Source organism: Apteryx rowi, unplaced genomic scaffold (assembly GCF_003343035.1).
Source record: "Apteryx rowi isolate R43461 unplaced genomic scaffold, aptRow1 scaffold_11, whole genome shotgun sequence".
Classification (NCBI taxonomy): Eukaryota; Metazoa; Chordata; class Aves; order Apterygiformes; family Apterygidae; genus Apteryx; species Apteryx rowi.
This window is the reverse complement of record NW_020447308.1, coordinates 5,920,553-5,940,553: the sequence shown is the minus strand read 5'-3', so window position 1 is coordinate 5,940,553 and position 20,001 is coordinate 5,920,553. Positions and strand designations below refer to the sequence as shown.

Genomic DNA, 20,001 nt, shown 5'->3' with positions numbered 1-20,001 from the left:
TCCCTGGGTTCTCCTGTGCAAATGACTTCCTCCTGTGGCCGTTTCTCCTAGCCTGCCAAAAGCACCCGGCAGACCTGCCTGGAGCCGAGCGCTGCCAGGAGCTTTGTACCCCACAGTGACCAGCTGCCTGTTTTGCCTTCTCTTCTCTTTTCTCATGCTGTGAGCGTGGTTGAGACTGTGAAAACCCATAGCAAGGAATGTGGTAGAGCCACAGGAAAGAACAAATGCTTGTGGAAGGAAATTCCTGTCAAAGGCAGGCTGCCCAGGTGCTCCAGGTCTGGTACTAGCACTTGCAATCCTAGTCAGTAAAGAAAGGGAGTGAGAAATGTCTTTAGGTTCTCTTGCTTAACAGCGTATCATGCAGTACAGAGCTCAAAATGTCAGCTGGGACAAACCCTTAGTCTGAGGCTGCTGCCACGGTTGGGCAGGCTGATGTAGCTGTGATGCTGCCAAACTGGCAGCTACAAGCCTGCGTGACCCTGCCTGCCTGCCTGCTAGGCCCTCCGTCTTCGAGGTACTCTCCCGAAACCTGTGCGGTGTTGGCTGGGTAGCACCTGCTGTTAGCAGCGGCAGTGAAAGCTGTTCCCCTGCTTGCAGGCTTTTCACATACTGGCTTGTTACTTAGCATTTAGTGCTTTTTTCTTAATCGTTTATATTCTTGGGGCAGCCCGAGGCTCTAGGGGGGATTGGAGGCTCTATGTTGTTAGGAGATGTGCAGACAAAAAAGAGAGACTGTCCCTGTGCCTCAAACAGTCAAAGCGAGCAAATGTCACTTCACCGGGGTGAAGACTGAAGACCAGTGAGACTGAGGGTAGGAAGTTTCTAACAGCGCTACGAATTGAACCGACTTCTGCAAAGCATCCTAGGGAAAGGCTTTGAGAAGTTCCCTAGTCCCTTTTCAAGTCAAGATCCCCAGTTCCTTTGAATGCAGGACAGTGATTCCTCTTGAACTGTTACAAATAACCCTGGGGGATGGGGAATTGTGCAATGGAGGGACATGGTCTCTTTCCTCCATCTCCTCCTCAGTCCCTTGACAGGGGACATGCTTCCTTCATACCACTTCATGGGGCCAAGAACCTTAACCTCTCCTTCCTCATCTCTTGACATGGTATGGGAATAGGTAAATTCCCAGCACCGTGGCTTCAGAAGGAGAAAGGGGGGAAAATCCCATGTCTTGGGCTCAGTAGTGTCCTGGGATGCTGGAACAGTTCTTGTGTTGCTGGACAGCCCACAGGAGACATCTGGCCACCCTGTCTCTGGTTGCAGGACAGCAAGGTCCTTCTGCAGCTGAGCTATCAGCATGGGGCCCCTCTGTATGGCTGACAGCTCCATTAGGCAGAAGTGAACTTGGCCATTTAGCGGACCCTTTTCCTTCCCTCTGTGCATTTCCCAGTGGTCACACGCAAGGATTTGTAAATGCACTGACAAGTGATTTTTCTCCTCTTACTCTCTTCCCCTTCCAGGTGACCCCCAGACTCTGATGCCCTCAGTAGCATGGGTTATAAATAACACTGTAATGCACGGGCTCTGGTGATGTGGCTCCATTTCCCCTGACAGATGGGCTGAGGATGATAAAATGGCTCTGCTCCAGACATCTCCGTCTCTGCTGCTTTTGGGCCAAGCAATTTGGGGGGTGGGGGGAGTGTTAAAAAGCATCTGCTTTCCATGGAAGACTTCAGCTTTTCACTGAATGAAGCCAAACCCAAGCATTTTGGCTTGGAAATATTTGCTGTTGTGCTTCTTGACAGCAAGCCGTCAAGGCTCCAGCTCTCCTGCTCTGTCCCTGTGGGCCTCCTCCCCGTGGGGACTGCCTTTGCCGTGAAGCATCCCTGCGACTCAGAGAGCAAAAGCTGTAATGCATCAGGGAACTTGGATCTCCCCAGTTGTTTTTCATTTTTTTTTTGAAAATTTTCTGCGTGGAAAAAAAGTTGCAATGTTTTCTCAAAAATATGAGATGAGCTTTGCTCCTGTTGACAGCTAGCAGAGATTCTCCTTTATCTGGTGTGGGAGAGGTCTGTGCTATGGTGCGCCTTGTTTTGAGGCCCAGCTGCTGGCTGGGATGCCTGTATGTTTTATGTAGCTTGTATGCTGTTGTATGCTGTACGTAGCATCTGAATGTCCCCAGCCTTGTTTTGCACAAGATTTCAAGCTAGTTTAAATCACCATCCTCATAAAACAGAGAAGGTTTCAAGATCAGCTTTTCCTGCACGTTCATTCTCAGCTCGTATATTTGCATGAAATAATTAGTTGTCACTGAGAAGGTAACATGATCTAGGTTCATTTTTACCAGTCAGAGTTTCTATAAAAAGCTTAAAATGAAAAGGCTTGTTTGCTTTGATAAGGATTTAGCTGTAATGGAAACACCTTTTATGGGAAGATACTTTTATTAGTTTTCATTCTTGTGTTTGCAGTGAACTCAGAAAGGGATTTTTTCCTCTTTAAATTAGTATTAGACTGACATTCCTTGCCCTCATTCTTCTATTGTAAAAAAAACAAGGAAAATTTCCTTGTCTTCCTTCAGCCGTTCAGTAGCCCCTCTCAAGTAGAAAGAAATAGCATCATTTATTACACCAAGAGATATTGCTTGAAAAAAACCAGAGCTTTCAGGCACACAAGACCTTCTTCAGGTCTCTGATGAAAACAGACCTAGAGTTAATTGCAGCTGCCCAACCTCAGAGACTAAGCCCAAGAGGGATTTTTTTCCCCAAACATAATGTGCTTGAACAACATGTGGGATATAGGCCATGTTTTGTGGCTGATGGGTTTTTTTGTTTGTTGAAAGTTGCAAACTGGTACAAAACAAGTTTGTTCTTCATTGCAGCCAATTTCAGCCAGAGCTGAACAGGCTGTTCCCAGAGTCATCAAAACCTATGTAAACATGGCAGATTGACATTTCCGCTAACAGATGGTCCATTGGGGATTGCAGTAGAGCTGCCTGTTTCTTTCCACATTTTTTGGTATTCACAAGATGCCTGCAAGAAGGTTTTCAAGTTTGCTTTGTGTGTGTGTATGCATGTGATGCTCAGATCTCTCTGATGGCAAATATGCATGTAAGCATCTATAATAGGACACACACATTTGTGTGCATGTGTGCATATTTGTGTAGGTTCAGCTCTGAAATTTGCAGGCAGTATTTGCTTAGTAACGTATGTTCCTTGGAAAAGGCACACAAGCCATCAGTCAGTGATGTTTCTGCAGAAAGCCTTTCAGATGGCAGCAGAAGCAAATTGAACACATTCTTTGAGTACTTGCATTTAGTGATATTCCTTAATGCAAGTCACATGTGATCGCTCAGTTGCTTTCTTGCTATTAAAATGTTGTTTAATGATTGTCCACCTAGAAAGGGAGCAATTAGGGAATGCTCTTGGTTCAGCATATGTTGTTGAGGATTGCAAAGAGAGGAATGGCAAAAGGGCCATCTCCAGCATCTGCTTCTAAAGTGAACACTTCATATCCACAGCTCCGAGTTTGGAAATTCCTGCTCTGTAGAGCTCTGTCACATAAATGAGGCCCTTTACTACTTGTCTTGGGATTTGATCCTGAGGCAGTGGCAAAAGCTCCTATGACTTCTGCTTGGCACTGGGGCCCTGCCTCCTGTGAGGTGGTAAGCTTTGTGGGTGCTTGAGGGCAGGGTAGGCAGAGAGTGCTCAGGAAAGGCTCGGGCACCCCTTCAGCGTGTACGTGAGTGCTTCAGGGTGTCTTCTGCCAGCACCGACAGCATGAGGTAGCATTTGCTTCTTGCTAAATAGCTGACTTTGGAATGCCTGGCTTACGTACAACATCTGGTCCTGCATTTCTACCTAATTTCCAGCCAGATGGGCTGAGGCATAAGGAGGTCAAATGACTCACACAAGGTCAGGCTGATGTCAGAAATCTCCTTGCCATCACCGCTGGACTTGTGCTACATCCACTGCGGCTGGAATAGATCAGGCCTGTGAAAGTAGCAGCCATAAATGCRGGGCAGAAACCTGGGCTTTCCCTGCCCGACAGGGAGCAATAGGTGGTTGATGGGTTTGAATAGATTTGCCTCATGGCTTCCCCCTACATTGCCATCATGCTCACAGGACCAATATTCTGTACTCCCACMCACACATGCGACCAATATTCTGTATGCACACACATGTATGTGCACACTCAGTTGCGTAGGGTCGGGATTTTCTCTTCACTTTAACCTTGCATCCTCCTCTTGCTTCTACCCAGGCAACACACAACATCTGTGAAAGATAATTGGCTTATGTCTCCCCTAAATCTGAGTGTGTGTCCGTATACTTGTGTATGCGTTTGAGTCAGTAGCAAGGCTGAGCTCAGGTAAATGCAAGACAACTCAGTAAAATCAAGCCCTGGAAAGAAAATACTTTTTTTGCCTGTGAACTAATAGTCTGAGCTGTTAAATAACTGCAGCTCTTAAAGGCACACATTTCCCATACACAGAGGTGTGCATTCAACAGTTTATTGCAAGGGGAAGCCGAGAGAACCCAGAACAAATTGTGTTCAGCCCATATAATTTAATTAGATCTACAAACAAGGTAACACTGGTTGCCCAAGGGATTTAAAGCTGAACTAAGAATTGCTTGGTGGTCTGTTACAAAAAAATAAAATAACGCCCCAAATTTTGTGCCTCTGTATTGATGGGGAGTACCAGAGTGTTTACCCAGGCCCTAGCTTAGAGCAGGAAAACCAACCGCACTGCAGAGCGAGCGGTTTAGCGTTGTCCTCAACTCCTACTTGAGTGCATGAGCCCGTACGCACAGTTGAGGGTCCTTCATGCTGCAGAGTGTTGCTTGTGCCAAAGCAATACCATAATCATTCAGCTCCAGAAGATTCCCACCATCCCTGTTCCTTTCCAGATTTGCAGTATTTTTCAGTAGGCTCATACTGCTTTGGGTTTGTTTGCAGCTTTGCAGGGAGTTGATTTCAGTGGACTTCTAAGTGAGGTTTTGTGCCATAATATACCTCTTGGCCTCAAAATTTGTGAATCAGTGGAAAGATCCTCATTGTGAACTATCTGGCAACTTTTATCTACTTGTTCTGCATCAGACCATGTAATGTAGAGCGATAAAGCCTGTTGTCTTGGGGCGACTGTGCCAGTCCATCGTAGCAAGCACTTTTATTTTGATGCCATTGGAAATGCGTTTTCTACATTTCTACATTTAACTTAGATCTTCTAACACTGTGTCTAACACAGCTTCCGTTTTCCTTTTCCAAGCTGCCTCCTATTTCAGGTTTATGAGGATAAGAATCTGTGTCTGTGATAATTGGGTCTTTTCTCCTCCCTCTTTGCTTCTGCAGTCTTCATGGAATAAATCAGCTAACCAGCCCTGGACAAACAACATAGCCAGATATGGAGACACTATCACAAAAGAGCCTCTCTCTGCTGTGAACGGATCACTGAAGCTCCAGCCCAGCGCAGGACAGAAGCTTTTGTTGCAAGCTCTGGTTTATGATGCTGTTATGGTGGGTGTCTTTGGTGGTTTATTGGCTTGTGTACTCTGATGCGTTTTTTTCATTTATTGCCCCCTCTCCCTTTTCTCCTGTGCTGCAAAAAGGAGAAATATTTTCTTCTCTGAGCTAGTTTCAGTTGGCTGATTACCGGCTTTATTTTTTCCTGGGTGCAGCACTGTATGCCAGCAAGACTGACAGTATTTGAGTAAAAGCTGTTTGGTTTTTCCAGGCATCCCTCAAAGGCTCAGCTCTCCCCTGGTCCCCCCCTGCTCCTGACTTCAGCCTGACTTTGAGGGGTGTGCTGTGCACTGTGTTCTTTTGGTGATGGTCAGTCGGGGCCGGCTGCCTTGGTTGTTGGTGAGGCTTCCTGAGGAACCAGAGCCAGGCACCACCAGTCTGGTTTGGATCTTCTCTGTGGCCATGCAGCAAGCAGCCTGCCAATGAGTTAGGAGCTGCAGCGCTCGGCACAGACTCATTAAGATCTACAGTGTGCTTGCCTGAAGAAGGAATTGCATTTTTGCCTATAAAAGGAGTCAAAGATCAAGGGTTGATTTAAACTCTTTCTCCAGATAGGGTAGAGCAATTTCCACTGCACTTGTCTTCTTTATGTGGGTGTATAGATGGGAGAAAAGCCCAGTTTCTGATATTCCTTCATTGGAATAAATACACGCTCCCATGTTTGAGAGAGTTTGCGCGAGGATCATGTCTGTGCCACAGTTTCACCAAAGCAGGCTGATACCCACTCAGATTGACTCCATACCAGAAGATTTGTCTGGTTATTGCTTTAAGCTCAGCCCTCTTCACCCTACCCCCAACAAATACTTCTAAGTAACCTACCTATATTTCCTTCCTAGATAGTAGTGTGAAAATCAATTATACACAGGATGTAATTAACGTTGTGGATAGAGTTAAGACAATGTTTTACAACCCAATTACAGGGCACCATTTACAGCACAGCTTACCCATCAGAGTTTGTCAACAAAGGGAGAAAAGTGTTAAAATATGTAAATGACACACAAAGTTGGTTTCAACAGAAAGCACAAATTATACATAGTATTTCCCACTTCCATACTTTGAATCATCTTCTTACTACTAACAGCCAGCCCAGGATTTGAGCAGTGATTACCTACGGAGCTCTTTGTGAGCTTCCAAAATAATATGCCTGTTAAATTATTAAATGATAATCTAGTAGAGTAACCTGCTTGTTAGCAAACTTTCGAGATCAGTAGCCTGGACTCTGCTTAAACACTGCACAGGAGAACTGATTGTTGGGTTTTTTTGTTTTGTTTTGTTTTGTTTTTTACTGAATTAAAGTGCTTGACTTTTACACCAATTTTTTGCAAGCCATGACAAGAGGTGTAATGAAATATTTTGTGATGTGTAGCCAAGATTAAACCAGAAAGGTGAAGGGAGCCCTAATATCTTAGTTGTGGGTCTTTAGCATGAGCTGTCCCAGAAACCTGCCAGATTTTGAGAGTGCTGCCCACCCACCCTTTAAAAATCTGACCCTTAACATGGAAACAGAGTAGTGACTTTTGCAAATTGTGGTCTTTGACCCCAGTGGGAGAAGCTGGGGAGGAATTGCYGCTCCAGCCTGCCAAGAAACCTTGGGCAAATCAATTCACTCCCTTGGGACTTGCTTTTCCAAATGTAAAACAGGAATAATGATCCTTAGATGCTTCTTAAGACTTCAGCCTTGAGAAATGTATCAAGATAGGCTTAATAATGACATATGTACATCCCACCACATTGTAGGATTAAAGAGGAACACATGTTTCAGTGCTTGCTTGTGTTGCAGTCTCAATTATCTGACTGACTTTATTTTTTTTCCCCTCTCCTGTTTGATAACAGAATGAAGCAAAGAAAAGCCACCCCCCAGCCTGCCTCCATCAAGTGGAAGCAGAGGTCATCGTCCATTCTGATTTTTCAGCCTCTGACAGAGACTACGACTCTCAGCTTCACACACTGGACAGTGAAGAAACGGAAAACGAGGACCAAGAGCCTGAAGAGTTTCCCTCCAGTGACCTGGCTCTTCCCAGCTCTCCCAGCAACCAGCAGGGTGCTGGCCAACCGTTGATGGATTGCAAGGGCAATTCTGAGGTTCAGACCCAGGGCGGACCATTAAGTACTGACAGAAAGACTAACGAAACAGAGGCCGTTTGCATCCATGGGCTCACCAATGGCTTCCACAGGCATGGGGAAAGTCTACATTCAGTGGAGAGTGGAGATTCGGACTCCATCCAGGAAGGCAGGGGGGACGTACAACGAGTCAAGTGCCAATCACTTTCCATGGCCCCAGAGGATGCCCCCCTGTGTAGTAACTCTGGTTTAACCAGTTCATCCTCAGCATCTGAGAACATGACATATGTCCACAATCATTAAAGCGTAAACTAATCTGATTTTGATCATGGGAGAGCTAGAAGCATTAATAAAGGCCTGTCCCTGTGAGGTACTGCAAGCCCTCGACTTACTGAGTCCAGCAGGAGCTAAGAAAGCGCAGCATCTCATCAGAACAGGATTTGGACCTGTCAGCTGTACATATTACCTTCAAGAAATCAGTAGGTAGATTGATAAGAGCCCCATCTTCTTCCCGCTAAACCTAATAAGTAATTTGGTGTTTGTGGAAGCAGGATTGAGCCATCTGTCAAAGTCTGATGTGAAACCATGGCTAGAACAGAGCCTTCTGCATTAGACTGGTGCAGTCACTTCCCTGTAGTCCTCGATGGCAACTGGTAAGAGGTCTTTTAATGCTGAAAAGAGGCAGAGTACACTGAGGGATCCTTCTCAGATGTCTCTTCACCATGGAGGGCCTTGGCATTATCTACTGCCTTGCAGCGTTGGGATGAATTTTGTCAAATGAGGAGGTGGAAACCAATGCGAACAGAAGTTCAGTGAGCTGTAACCACCAGCCTTTTCTGCCCTCCCGTGGTTAAAATGATTATAAGGCTCTCTTTGTACGCTACCACAGTAACTATTACTAGCAGGCTGATGTAGTGGCCTTTTATTACACACTCTACGAGTGCCTCTAACAACTTGTACTATATAGAACCTTCTCCAGTGTCTGGGTCATTTCACCAACCTGGACTTTGTTTTATGTAGGTTCTTGTACCTAATATTTTAGGTACACATCTGTCCTTTTAATGTACAACATGTATTTTTATTTCCTTGGAGCATCTTTATATTATTTAATTTTATAAAGTGGAGTAGTGTGTGGTATAGAGTAGCATTTTTACTACTTCTTTCTTTCTTTTTTTTCCTCCTTAACAACACAACTACCTCATGTCTGTTGGAGAAAAAAAAAAGCAGTAGATCTACTCTTTTGTTATAGTCCATTATAGGTTTTAACTTATTCTTATACTGCCTTTTTCTAAAGAATATGTTTGCACTGGTTGTTGTCTATTTTTTAATGAATAGCGCTGCAGATTTGATGTCTCTCTTGCTTTGTTTCTTTGTAAGGTATTGCTGTAGGGCACTTCTATGGCTGGAGAGTTGGGCTGTGTTTCTCTGTAGGACTATGTGTTTTGTAAGAGCTGGCCAAAAGAGAGTATTTCAGCTGGTGGGATGTTGATCAGTCTTTAAGAAGCTTATACCAGTGAAGAGAATAAAGAACCAACAATTGCAAAAGTAACTTGTGATCTCGGGGACATCTGTTCCTTTTTCTGTGCCCGAGTGGACATGTCTCAGATGATTCTGATTTCCAGAGAGTAGCTCTCAGTCTCCTGGAAGCAGTGGATTTGCTGAAGGCTTCGAATGCACAGGTGATAATTTCTAGCACCTCTGAGAGTCCTGGCCAAAGTGTGTTTATTAAAGAGGCACCACAGAGTTTAAAAATTAAAATCAGATCCTAGCTCTTATACCAGTAGGGTCTGAGTTTTATTACAGAGTACACTTAAAAATTATCCAGTTGCTGACAATTTTCGTTGCTGACACTGCTTACTGCTGACAAGTCTCTCAGCTTGTCCTTCTGGTATTGGGTGAACTTTTTGCTGCTTTGTCCCTAGCCTGTCTGTACCCTGTTCCAGGCCTGCAGAGTTTGATTGCAAATGCCACAGACTGGATCAGCTCCTCAGGGGTGACTGGGATCTGTAATTCTGTGCTGTTCATTGGGTATTTGGTAAATGTTCTTCGTTCCTGAGGATTTGGAGATCTGGCCATTTGTTTGTTAAAGAGCGAGGGAAAGATGTGCAGCTCGCTCTTTTTCTACTGGAATTCCCCAAAGGCTGTGTGGGAAGCTGTGTGCTGATCTGTAAAAGGCTCTGGACTTTTTTTTGTATTGAAATCTGGACTGAGATACCACTACCTGCAGCAATGAGAACTTTCTCCACCAGCAGCCCTATCCCTGCTTCTGTTGTGCAGGGCCATGTCACAGTCTGGCCTGTGTTTGGAGCTGAGCTGGGCCAGCCCGTGTCCTTTCAGTCGTCCATCTGACCCTGTTAGCTCCAGCCGTTCAGAAGACGAGTACCTCCGAGCTGTCATGCACCCAGTTCAGGAGGATGTCAAAGTTTTCGCCTTCCCCCATCCTACGACTTCTCCTCCCAGCATGACGCACTGTTCTGGTAAATGGCTGTATTTCCAGTCGTCCCGCTCGCTCTGTCGCTCTGGCTGGTCCTTGGTACCCTGGGAAGTCTTGGAAATGCTTTCCATGCTCTGAAGCGCCATGACTCTGAAAGGCTTTAGCAGAGAGACTTGAAATCAGTGCCTGTGAGCAGGCTAGGCAGGAGTTAGTGCATGCGTGCTACCAGAGCGAGGAGCTAGAAAGGCAGGAGATGGTAACGGGGCAGAGGAAGTGCGTAATTAACCTTCAGAACTCACTGCAACAAGATGTTGAAACTAATGACTCAGCAGGGTTACAGATAAGACAGTGAAGGGTTATTGCAGGCAATAAGGGCAATCCACAGCTATATGAGAGCGGATGCAATTGCTGAGGTATAAACCCTCCAGCTGGGAGTATCAAGCACCAGCTGCGGAGGGTGGGGGTAGATTTCTGTAGCTGGACCTTAGTTTGTAGCTAGTCTTGGGGAAGAGTCCCTGCCTTCCGCAGTGACAAAACAGACCCTTTCTCTGTACGAACCAGACTGCCACCTCTGGTGTGCAAAAAGGGAGAAGGACCCTTCTCTGAAAGGCTCACTGTAAGGGAATTCCTGATGACTTCCTTGCAACTCCAAAACCAAGTCACCTGCCTTGGTCCCCCATGCAAAACCTGTGAGTGTAACAGCATGCCAAAAGACTGCTTCTTGCACGTTCCTTGGAGATGCAGACAGAGCAGCCTCGACTCAGGAGAGCTCCCTGGACTGAACTTTTGGAACGAACGCATGGGTTAGAAACATGCTAGTGGCCTCCAGGAAATGGCTGCAGGATCTTGGGGTATGTCTTCTCTGAGCATCATCTTGGGACGTACTCTGGAAAATAGCAGCAAGCCAGTTGGTAGCTTTTGAAGGCTGAGCATCTCTGCTCCTGGAGGGCAGGAGTTTGGCCAGCAGCGGACAGAACTGGGCTGCTGGAGCTCTTCTCCCAGCTCCCCATCATGCCACTGTACTTGGGGCAGGTCACGTACCAGCTCTGAGCTTTCTGTCTGTACCACAGGGGTTTGTGGGGACAGAGGCTTAGTTCAGTAGCGGGTTCAAATTGATTTAGGACTGTGCCGCAGTTGCCAGGAGCACTCCTTGGTACACACACCTGCTGCTTTCCCTGCACCGGCTTTAGAGATCCTGCAGCCATTGTTGATCTGCCTCAAAACTATACCTGTCACTGAAGCCAACACAAGTGGGCACAGTGTGGGACCGTTCGCTTGGGTCACCTTAGGCTGATCATGAAACCCCCAAGTTAGTTATGTACTTTGAGAGCTTGGGGGGAGATGCAGCAGAGTGCACACTGTCCTCTTTATGCTAGGATTTATTCAGGTAGAAAGTTGCACCACAAAAGTACTTTGTCTCCTCATTTTGAGTCTTCTTCTGACCTTGTTCCACCCCAGTGGATTGTACCAGAGCTTGAAACTGGCAGCATCTGGACATCCAAGTACTGCAGTAGCAGTGGACCGATGTGCCAGACCTCAGCTGCATAAATCAGGGCAATTCCCTCGGAGCCAAAAGATCTTCACTGATGGACAGCAGCAAAAGTTCTGAAATCACTCTCTATATGAGCATCTGTGTCCATGCAAAACGCTTGGTGTCCTCGTTTATCTCAACTGTACCCCAGGTCCCTACTATTTTGAACGTGTGGGACCGTTCTAGTCTCAGCTAGTGGTGAGAAATGAATGGAAGAAGACAGAAAACACACAGCTCGTGTGCAAAGTTGAAACAACCAGTGCATATATTTTTTTATCATGAAGTAGCTTAATTTCCCACAGACACTCAAACTGTTGATACCTTTAATTACACATCATACTTAATATATGTTCCTACACATCAGGCTCCCTTTTCCCCTTTTCTTCCTTTCAGTAACACTAAAGATTATTGCTGTTCAACATTTTGCTGGTGTATGTTGTTTTACATTGTTAAAATGTCAGATTTGTCTCACTGGCATAATTTTGTAGTATTAATGTTACCATTTGGCTACACAACTGTATATTTCCCATGCTGCTGTGAAAGTCAAAACTCTAATTCTTTTATTTCTTTTAATTTCCTGTTACATGAAACATATGACTCAGCTAAAAGTATCTTTTCAACTTTTTTGATTGTTTTTATTTAACAGACAGTAAAGTTCTGGTTTAAGTAGTTCAAATGAGATAATTTATAACCTAGGTTTTGAGAATTGTGTTGCATTACTAGCTAATAATTCTGAGATCAGCCCATGAAATATGCTCTGTAAGAAAACAACCATTTTAATAGAACTCTATATATGTTTTTGATCTCATTAGAAATAGATCTTTTGAAGGGATCATTGTGTCTTTTCTAATCAATACCCTTGTTAGAAAAGGTGTTTAGTCCAGCAGAAATCTGTCATTTAGTTCTGTTATTGTATTCCCTTGCTAATATTTTAAAATTAAATTTCATTTAATTTTGTACACAATGCATAAGGAARTGTAACCAGAACTTGATCTTGTTTTAAGATTGTGTCTGTATTTGGTTCCATGCTGTACTTAATTATAACTTTCTTTCTTCAGAGACTGTTCTTACTCCACAAATATTCTTTAGTGTTAAAGTGTAAGAAAACATTGTCCTTATATTCCTTAATTAATGGATTATTAATAAAATATTTTTTAAAATGGTGGCATTTTTCTCATGATTCAGTCTGTTACAACTCATATTCCAAGAGGAGGTTTTGTCATGGAAGGCTGATTCTGTAACAGCGCTCGGAGCAGCTGGACCTGGGGAAATAAGCTGTTACACGGTGGGCTGTACCCACCCTTCCAAAACACAGATGAGATGGCAGAAGACATGGGTTTGCTAGAGATGGGGCTGCGACACGTTGCTGCAGGCTAGGTCAGCCTGGCTAGGACCGTGCCTCATGGTGTGAGGGGGAATGCAATTGCATTTCTTAATGTTTCAAATCCAGCCTGGTGCTTATCAGAGTAATTCACTTCAGGATGGATCCGAACAACACCTGGCAGCTGCCACCCAGGGCTGCACGGTGGGATAACTTCGGTACTGGAGCGTATTACAAGGAGAGACGATTGCTTAGTTCTCATCACTTCTCTACAGCCCGAACCTACTTGATGTCAGACTTTGCATATTCTTCTGAGCTAGCTGGTGCCTATCACTGTAGGGGAGAGGGTGGACCCAGATGCACCATAACCCATGTCTGGTCTGGTAATTTGAGACTGCACTGCAGCCAGACACCTACCTGGTGGGCAGCAATGCTGGGAGCTGGACTGGGGATTCATGCTGGTGCCAGTTCAGTACCTGAGCTCATAACCATGAAGGTTAGGAGTGTGGGATGTCAGTGGATGCCTGGTTCCTTAGAGACAGCTCTTCTGGGATTGTAGGCTTGGGCAGAGATCAGGTTCATTAGGCATCTCTTGATGCTTGCTCATTTCTCAATTGTTGAACTATTGCCTGTAAGAGAAGAAATAATTGTCCAATTTTGTACTTTATCTTGCTAGGGAATTTGATGTGAAAAATAAGAAGCATCATCTAGCAGATGAATGGTGAGACTTCTCTGGGATGGTGCGCTGGGCTAAACACTCAGTGGCTTGCATCCAGCTAGATTGGCAAGAGGATGCCTGGCAGTGCCTGAGGACACACTATTAACCTCCCATGCATCTCCCTTTCTTCCTAGGTTGCATTCCCTACTTGAGTAGATAGTTTCCATTATTGCTTTATGCTGCCAGGACTACAGGGTCATAAAATCTCATTTTATCTGCATTATAGAGGTAATAAATCTGCACTTAGCATAGTGTTCTTTGATAGTGGTTACAGGGAACTCTGTCAGACTGCGTAACTCTGATGAGTCTTTCTCTTAGCGACAGGTAGCCCCACAAATGAGCAAGGAAGGACTTTGGGGCAGAGGAGGCACGCTGCAACTCCCATTTTCAGTTCCCAGTGCAAGAGCAGAGGCGCCAGCAGGAGGCTGCTGAGAGGGGACACAGCCGGGTGGCTGGAAAGGGGGCAGTGCGCAGACTGAGAGAGCAGAGGGGTGGACACAGCAGTTAGAAGGGGGCCGGGAATATGGAGAAGCAAAGATAAGAATGAGGCGTTTGTTTGCATTTCCTTCTCTTCCCGGCCTTTATCACCCCCGGGCGCTATGCTACAGTGCAGCTGGCACTAGTACAACCGGCTTCAGTCTGCTGTGGTCTCGGGTGCTAGGTAGTTCATAGGTGCCCGGTGCAGTGCGGTGCCCAGCTCAGCTCTCTGGGAAGCGACACGGCGCGAGTCGATGGGCTGCGATGCAGTGAGGTCCGGCTGGGGAAGCTCCGCAAACCAGGGCTGGCTGTGGTGCACGGAAACACCGTCTCACAGGGAATCCTCTGACTTCTTCCTCTCCAGCAAAGCACCGGAGCAGCGTAGTTACACCAGCACAGTCGAATCTCTGTGTTTTCACCAGTCCAGTCCCCATCGGGCTGTACTGACCCTACAGCGAGGCGAAGGGCAGAGCCAGCATTGGCCTGGCTGAAATCGAGGTGGCCTGACCCGTCCAAAGGCAGTAACGCCCTGGGGACAACACCAGGCTGGCTGGGAGCCAGTTTAAATTTGCATCAGATGCTGCAGCCATTGCACACCCTGACGGGGCCACCCTGTGCAGGGCCGTGCTGCTGGGGTCCGGGATTCCCCTGCAATACCAAACTCCCCCCAACTGCAGGGTGAGGGACTTGGAGCAGCACAGGAGGAAAGGTACGGTAAGATGCAAGTTTAMATCACCTTCGTTATGCTGCAGCATTTAGCCAGAACCGCAGGCACAGCCCCAGAGAGGCTGGTAGGTGGGTTGAGCGGCCGGTCACAGCACCATCCTGCCCCCAGACAGTGCTGCCCTGTGGGGCCGAGGGGCCGTGTTGGCCCCTTTTGGGCTCCTGCGTGGCTCCCGTTCAGCTGTTGCTGGTGCCCAAAGTTGCTTCCATCCCAATGTGTAACTGTGCTAGCAGTTACAAAGCCTCTCCCAGGCTCTCCAAACAACAACGYGCCCCTGCCTTCCCCTGTATGTTACAGCCATGGCCAGGGAGAGAGGAGATCTGCCCAAGGACACGCAGCAAAGCCTTGTCCTTACCCCTTTGCAGTGACCAGAACTGCCCCAGTGTGCTCATGGCCCGAGCCCTCTAACGCCGCTCGGGAGTATCTAGGGTGCACAGAGCAGCTTTCAACATTTAACCCTGTTGGTTTTCTCTTGCTTTCAAGGGCATCTGAATCCAGACCAGCTGCTCATGTGCTGGCACTAGGACTGTTCCTCCCCCCTTGCTCCGACACTCTCACCTGGTCCAGGAGGAGCTTGAACATGCGTTTGGTAACTGCTCGCCCAAAGCCCAGCTGTGCAACTTGGATTTCAGGCAGATCTGGGTAAACGTTTCCCCCATGTTTCTGCACGGGGTGAGTTCATTGCTTCAGGTGGTTGCTGGCACGGCAGCAGCCGAGCTTTAACAGAGGAGAAAATGCCGGAGGGGCTGTCAGGTAGCTGCTAGGAGGAGATTCATGTGGGCTTTCAAGTTACCTCATTTGCATGGCAGCTACGGTTGTGCTCTTGGGTTTCTCTGAGGCTTTATTAGTGCTGACTCCACACGCTCATTTCCCTGTTGGCACAACTGCTGGATCATTGGCACAGTTGTTTGCAATTAATGGAGAATATGTAGCTCCTCCTCAGCCAAGTAACTAAGTACCAGGAGGAATTCCCTTGGTGGGAGGATGGTGAGGAGCGGTGGCTTCTGCCATTGCAGAGTTGCACCTGTATGGTTGGGGCTGGTCCCAGTCATGGCCCAAGAGGGGACAGCAAAGGGTTTCTGCTGGGGAAAGAGGCTTCCACTTCACTGCCTGGCCGGCTTTGAGCTCGGTTCCTCAAGGTGGGCGCCTCAGCATTTTAGGGCTGGTGTCTTTGAATCCGCAGAGGTCCTCTGTGCTTTAATTCCTCTTCTTATGAGGGCACCTGTTGGGCATCCAGCTAATGTTTCCATCTTCTGTGAGGGCTTCTGGAGATAAAACCTAATTCCTCCACAAAGGTTATATGAAATGGCTGTGCAGGGGAGGTGATGGGGGCTGCAGGGTTGGGAACAGCCCTTCCGCAGGGGCACCAAGGTCCCCCCGGCACCTCTTCCTTGGCCCATTGGCACGGGCTGCTTTGGGAAAGGCTGGATTTCTGCTCCCCTCCCTGTAGCTCAGTGACTGCTAAAAAGATGCTAAGAAATGGTGTATGTACATAAGTGCAAAGCTCCCAGGCTCTTAGCAGATAGGGAAACCACAATTACACATAGAATAATAAACGGAGCAAATTCAGGCAGGTTAATCTCCCACCTCGTTCCCTGAAACGAGTAATGGTGTCTTGGGGACCTGAGTTCTCAATTAATTGGTGTAAATCAGGAGCACTTTTGGAGCTGGAGGAAATTCACTGGGCAAGGGGAGACCTCTGCGGTCTGCTCTCACGGATGATAACCTTATCTGGAGGGAGGACAGAGGGACGGACCCTGTGCTGCTCTGCAGGGAAGGGGCTCGGAGCCCCGGACAGGCTGGGCATCGCCACTCTTGCAAAACTGCTCTTTTCTGTAAGGCTCCCATTTTTGCTCATGGTATGACAAGCAAATTCCTGCTTCCAATAAAAAGCAACTTTTTCAAGCCTTCATGAGGAGCACAGAAAACAGGAGTGCTTCAGGTTCCTGCCCTAAAGTGGCTCTAAGAGGAGCCCCAAGCCTGTATTTTTCTTTAAAAATCCCATGCCTTTTCATGCAAGTCCCATCGTTTGGCAGGACCACGCTTGCGATTTTTGAAGGTGACACCAGCAATGTCACTGGTGTTGTTTGCAAGATGCGGGCTGAACTGGATGGGGCCCTAAACATGTAGCTACCTACCCCTGCTTCTGGGTCCTGCCATTGCCACTCCGGCTGTCTACCTTGCACAAGAGTAAAAGCATCCAAAATCTGCGGTTGCTCCTTCCAGAGGGAAAGGAGCCCTGCAAAACACAGTGCTTCACTTCCCCAGCCTTTGCTCCTTGCAATTATTAATTTCCAGGAGCCTTCCTCGTGGCTGGCTGGGCTCAGGAGCCCACTCGCCACACTGGAATCTTCTCTGGGAGTTTCCACGTGCCTGCAATGGCTGTGAGCGTTATGGAAATGCACGTGGGGCCCCACAGCGCTAGCAGGAGCCAGGGATACGGCTAAGGAACAGGAGCAAAGAGGTTGTGCCAAAAGGTCAGGGACAGCGCAGAAATTCAGATGTTACCGAGAGGCCAACGGAGCCTGTTCAGCCCAGAGCAAATTCTTCCCCTGCTGAAAGTAACCTCTCACAACTCAGCCGTCTGCTAAGTGAGCAAACCTTTAATGTAGAGCAGATGTAGTGACGTCTTCTTTAATTGCTGACTCAAATGCGTTCAGGTTATGTACYGTGCAGGAGAGCACGTTGCTCATCTTTACAAAGTATTTTGACCGCATCACTAACAGGGTTTAGTAACCTGGCCCATCAAACTATTTTTATTTCTGAAAAGAGAAATGAGTCAGGGTCTACTTCTTCCCTCTCCCACCCCCAAACGAACAGTGCAAAAGACTTCGAGCTGTCATTAAAGAGGGAGAGAGGCATTTTGCTGCTGTGGAGCTGTTTGTGGAAAGCGAGGGCTGAGGGACGGGGCAGCACAGCTGGAGGGGCAGCAAAATAGCGCATTGACGTTAAGGGCTTTAGGCTGAGAGCTGCCCAGGGATCCGTTACCCTCATGTCATGCCAGCAAGGCGGACGCACTTATCTTGAGGCTGCGGCAGGATTTCAGAGTAAACGCCAGGTCTTCTCCCTCACTGCGTCCTTCTCCACCGGGCTGTTGAGCGTAGGCATTCGAAGATGAGCTGGTTGATCCAACGTTAATACGACTGACCTTGTAACGGTATTTAAAATAAGGGGTGCTGAGCGCTGAGCCACCAACCTCGGCCACCCCAGTTGCCTGCTAGGGCGGCCGCGGGCCGCGCTGCGCGGGGCTCTGCCCCTCGTCCTGTTCTTCGCACCCGTCCGCTCTGCCTTCCCAGATGCGGGATTCCCACACGGTCCCTGCTCGCTCTCCCTCTGCGGTTCCTCCTCCTCGCTTTCCGGAGAGGCCTGTTACCTGTTGGCAGGGTCCACCACCACAGCGAGCGTTTCCGTCCTCAAAACAAAAGTCTGAAAACTAGATGTTTGGTGGGACTAGCTGGGAAAAACACCGGGATGTTAACGTCAGGATTTCTGGTTCCAAGCTCCAAGGGTGGATGAAGCGCAGCTGGCCCTGGCACACAGCAGCCCGGGGAGCCGCGGCGGCCGCGACACTGGGACGCCGTCCCCGCCGCCTGCCGGGGTCCGGGGACCCACTCGTGACCCCACTTCAGCTGCGAGCAGCCACGGGCTTCCCTGCAGGAGGGAGGATCTGGGCGAGGGATGGAGAAAAGCCGCCTTATTCCTGGGAGCCAGGGCCGGGCACAGGTGGCTGTGAAACCCTTGGAGGGTTTTAAAAGCGATGCCCGGCGGGGCCTTCCCGACCCCCCTCCCGCAGCTCGGAGCCCCCCCCAGGACGCCCAGCGCCGCCATCTCGCCGCACCTCGAGGGGCGAGAGGGGCCCGCGGCGGCTCCCTCCCTCCTCAGGGCGGGGAGCGGGTCGGGGCGACCCCCGCGTTTCGGGTGCCGCTTCCCGGGGGCCCGGCGAGGCCTAGCGAGGGGCCGCGGGGACCCCCCGAGAGGTTTCGCCGCCCCGTGAGGACACGGGGGTGGAGGCGGCGGCGGCGGGGACCCCCCGACCCGGCCCGGCCGCCGCGGCCTGGCGGATGCGCAAGATGGCGCAAGGCGCTGCCCGCCCGGCGCGGCGGCGGCGTGCTCGGGCACGGAGGGGGAGCCGCGCGAGATCCGCTTTTCGGCTTTTCCCCTTATTTTATTTTATTCCCCCCCCCTCCTTCCCTCCCTCTCTTCCAAGTTGGGGGGTGGGCTCTCGGCTCGCCTCCCTCCCCGCGCGGGCTGCTCCCTCCCCGTGGGGCGCAGGGAGGCGAGCCCGCCCGCCCGGGATGCCATGGCTCCGCCGGGCTCCGCGCTGCCCGCCTGCCTGCTGCCGCCGCTGCTGCTGCTGCTGCTGCTCGGCTGCCGCGGAGGTAAGAGCCGGCTCGCGGCGGGGGGGGGACACGGACCTGCCGCCATCGCCCCCCCCCGGCCCCTCACGGTCAGTCCCAGTCCCTCACGGTTGTCCCCCGGTCTCTTCCGCTCGTTCCCAGTCCGGTGCTCGGTCRGTCCCAGTCCCTCGCGCTCGTCCCTGGTCCCCTGTGCTCACCCCRGTCCCTCACGCTCCTTCCCAGTCCTTCCCGCTCAATCCCGGTCCCTCACGTTCCTTCCCAGTCCCTCCTGTTCGCCTCCCAGCCCCTCCTGCTCGCCCCCCGGCCCCCCGCGCTCGCCCCGGTCCCCCTCGCGCTCCGCAGCCCGTTCCCGCCGCACGGCAGCCCGCTGCGGGGAGCCGGGGCCGAGCCCCGCGTCCGCGAGCCCCCGGTGCCCGGCGCACCTCGGACACGCTGCCGGGCGCGCGCGCTGCGTGTGTGCATCTGCGTGTGCACATCTGTGTGTGCACGTGTGCATCTGCGTGTGCACAACTGCGTGCGTGCATCTGCGTGTGCACAACTGCGTGTGCACGTGTGCATCTGCGTGTGTGCACAACTGCGTGCGTGCATCTGCGTGTGCGCATCTGCGTGTGCATGTGTGCACGTGTGCATCTCTGCGTGTGCATGTGCACATCTGTGTGTGCACGTGTGCATCTGTGCATGTGCACATATCTGCACATCTGTGTGCCTGTGCACAACGGCGTGTGCACATCTGCGTGTGCACGCGTGCATCTGTGCCTGTGCACAACGGCGTGTGCACATCTGCGTGTGCACGCGTGCAGCGCGGCGCGACCCCGGGCAGCTCGTGCCGCCGCGCGGTTCGTGCCGCCGCGGCTCCCGCCCGGCCTTTCGGGCTGCCGCGGAGCGAGGCCGCTGCTGCCGCCGCTGCGAGGGGGCTG

General features: G+C 49.6%; 2 protein-coding genes across 2 annotated transcripts in view; both read left to right on the top strand.

Moving 5' to 3' along the window:
* The window catches only part of IGDCC4 (immunoglobulin superfamily DCC subclass member 4), a 68,799-nt gene extending 60,975 nt beyond the window's left edge, over positions 1-7,824 (top strand). Inside the window, exons 19-20 of the mRNA XM_026073368.1 lie at positions 5,290-5,454; positions 7,294-7,824. Coding sequence (XP_025929153.1) covers positions 5,290-5,454; positions 7,294-7,824 — 696 coding nt within the window. The remainder of the gene's footprint in view (positions 1-5,289; positions 5,455-7,293) is intronic.
* An 11,202-nt stretch (positions 7,825-19,026) lies between these two features.
* The window catches only part of IGDCC3 (immunoglobulin superfamily DCC subclass member 3), a 97,251-nt gene continuing 96,276 nt past the window's right edge, over positions 19,027-20,001 (top strand). The window contains exon 1 of the mRNA XM_026073354.1: positions 19,027-19,105. Coding sequence (XP_025929139.1) covers positions 19,027-19,105 — 79 coding nt within the window. The remainder of the gene's footprint in view (positions 19,106-20,001) is intronic.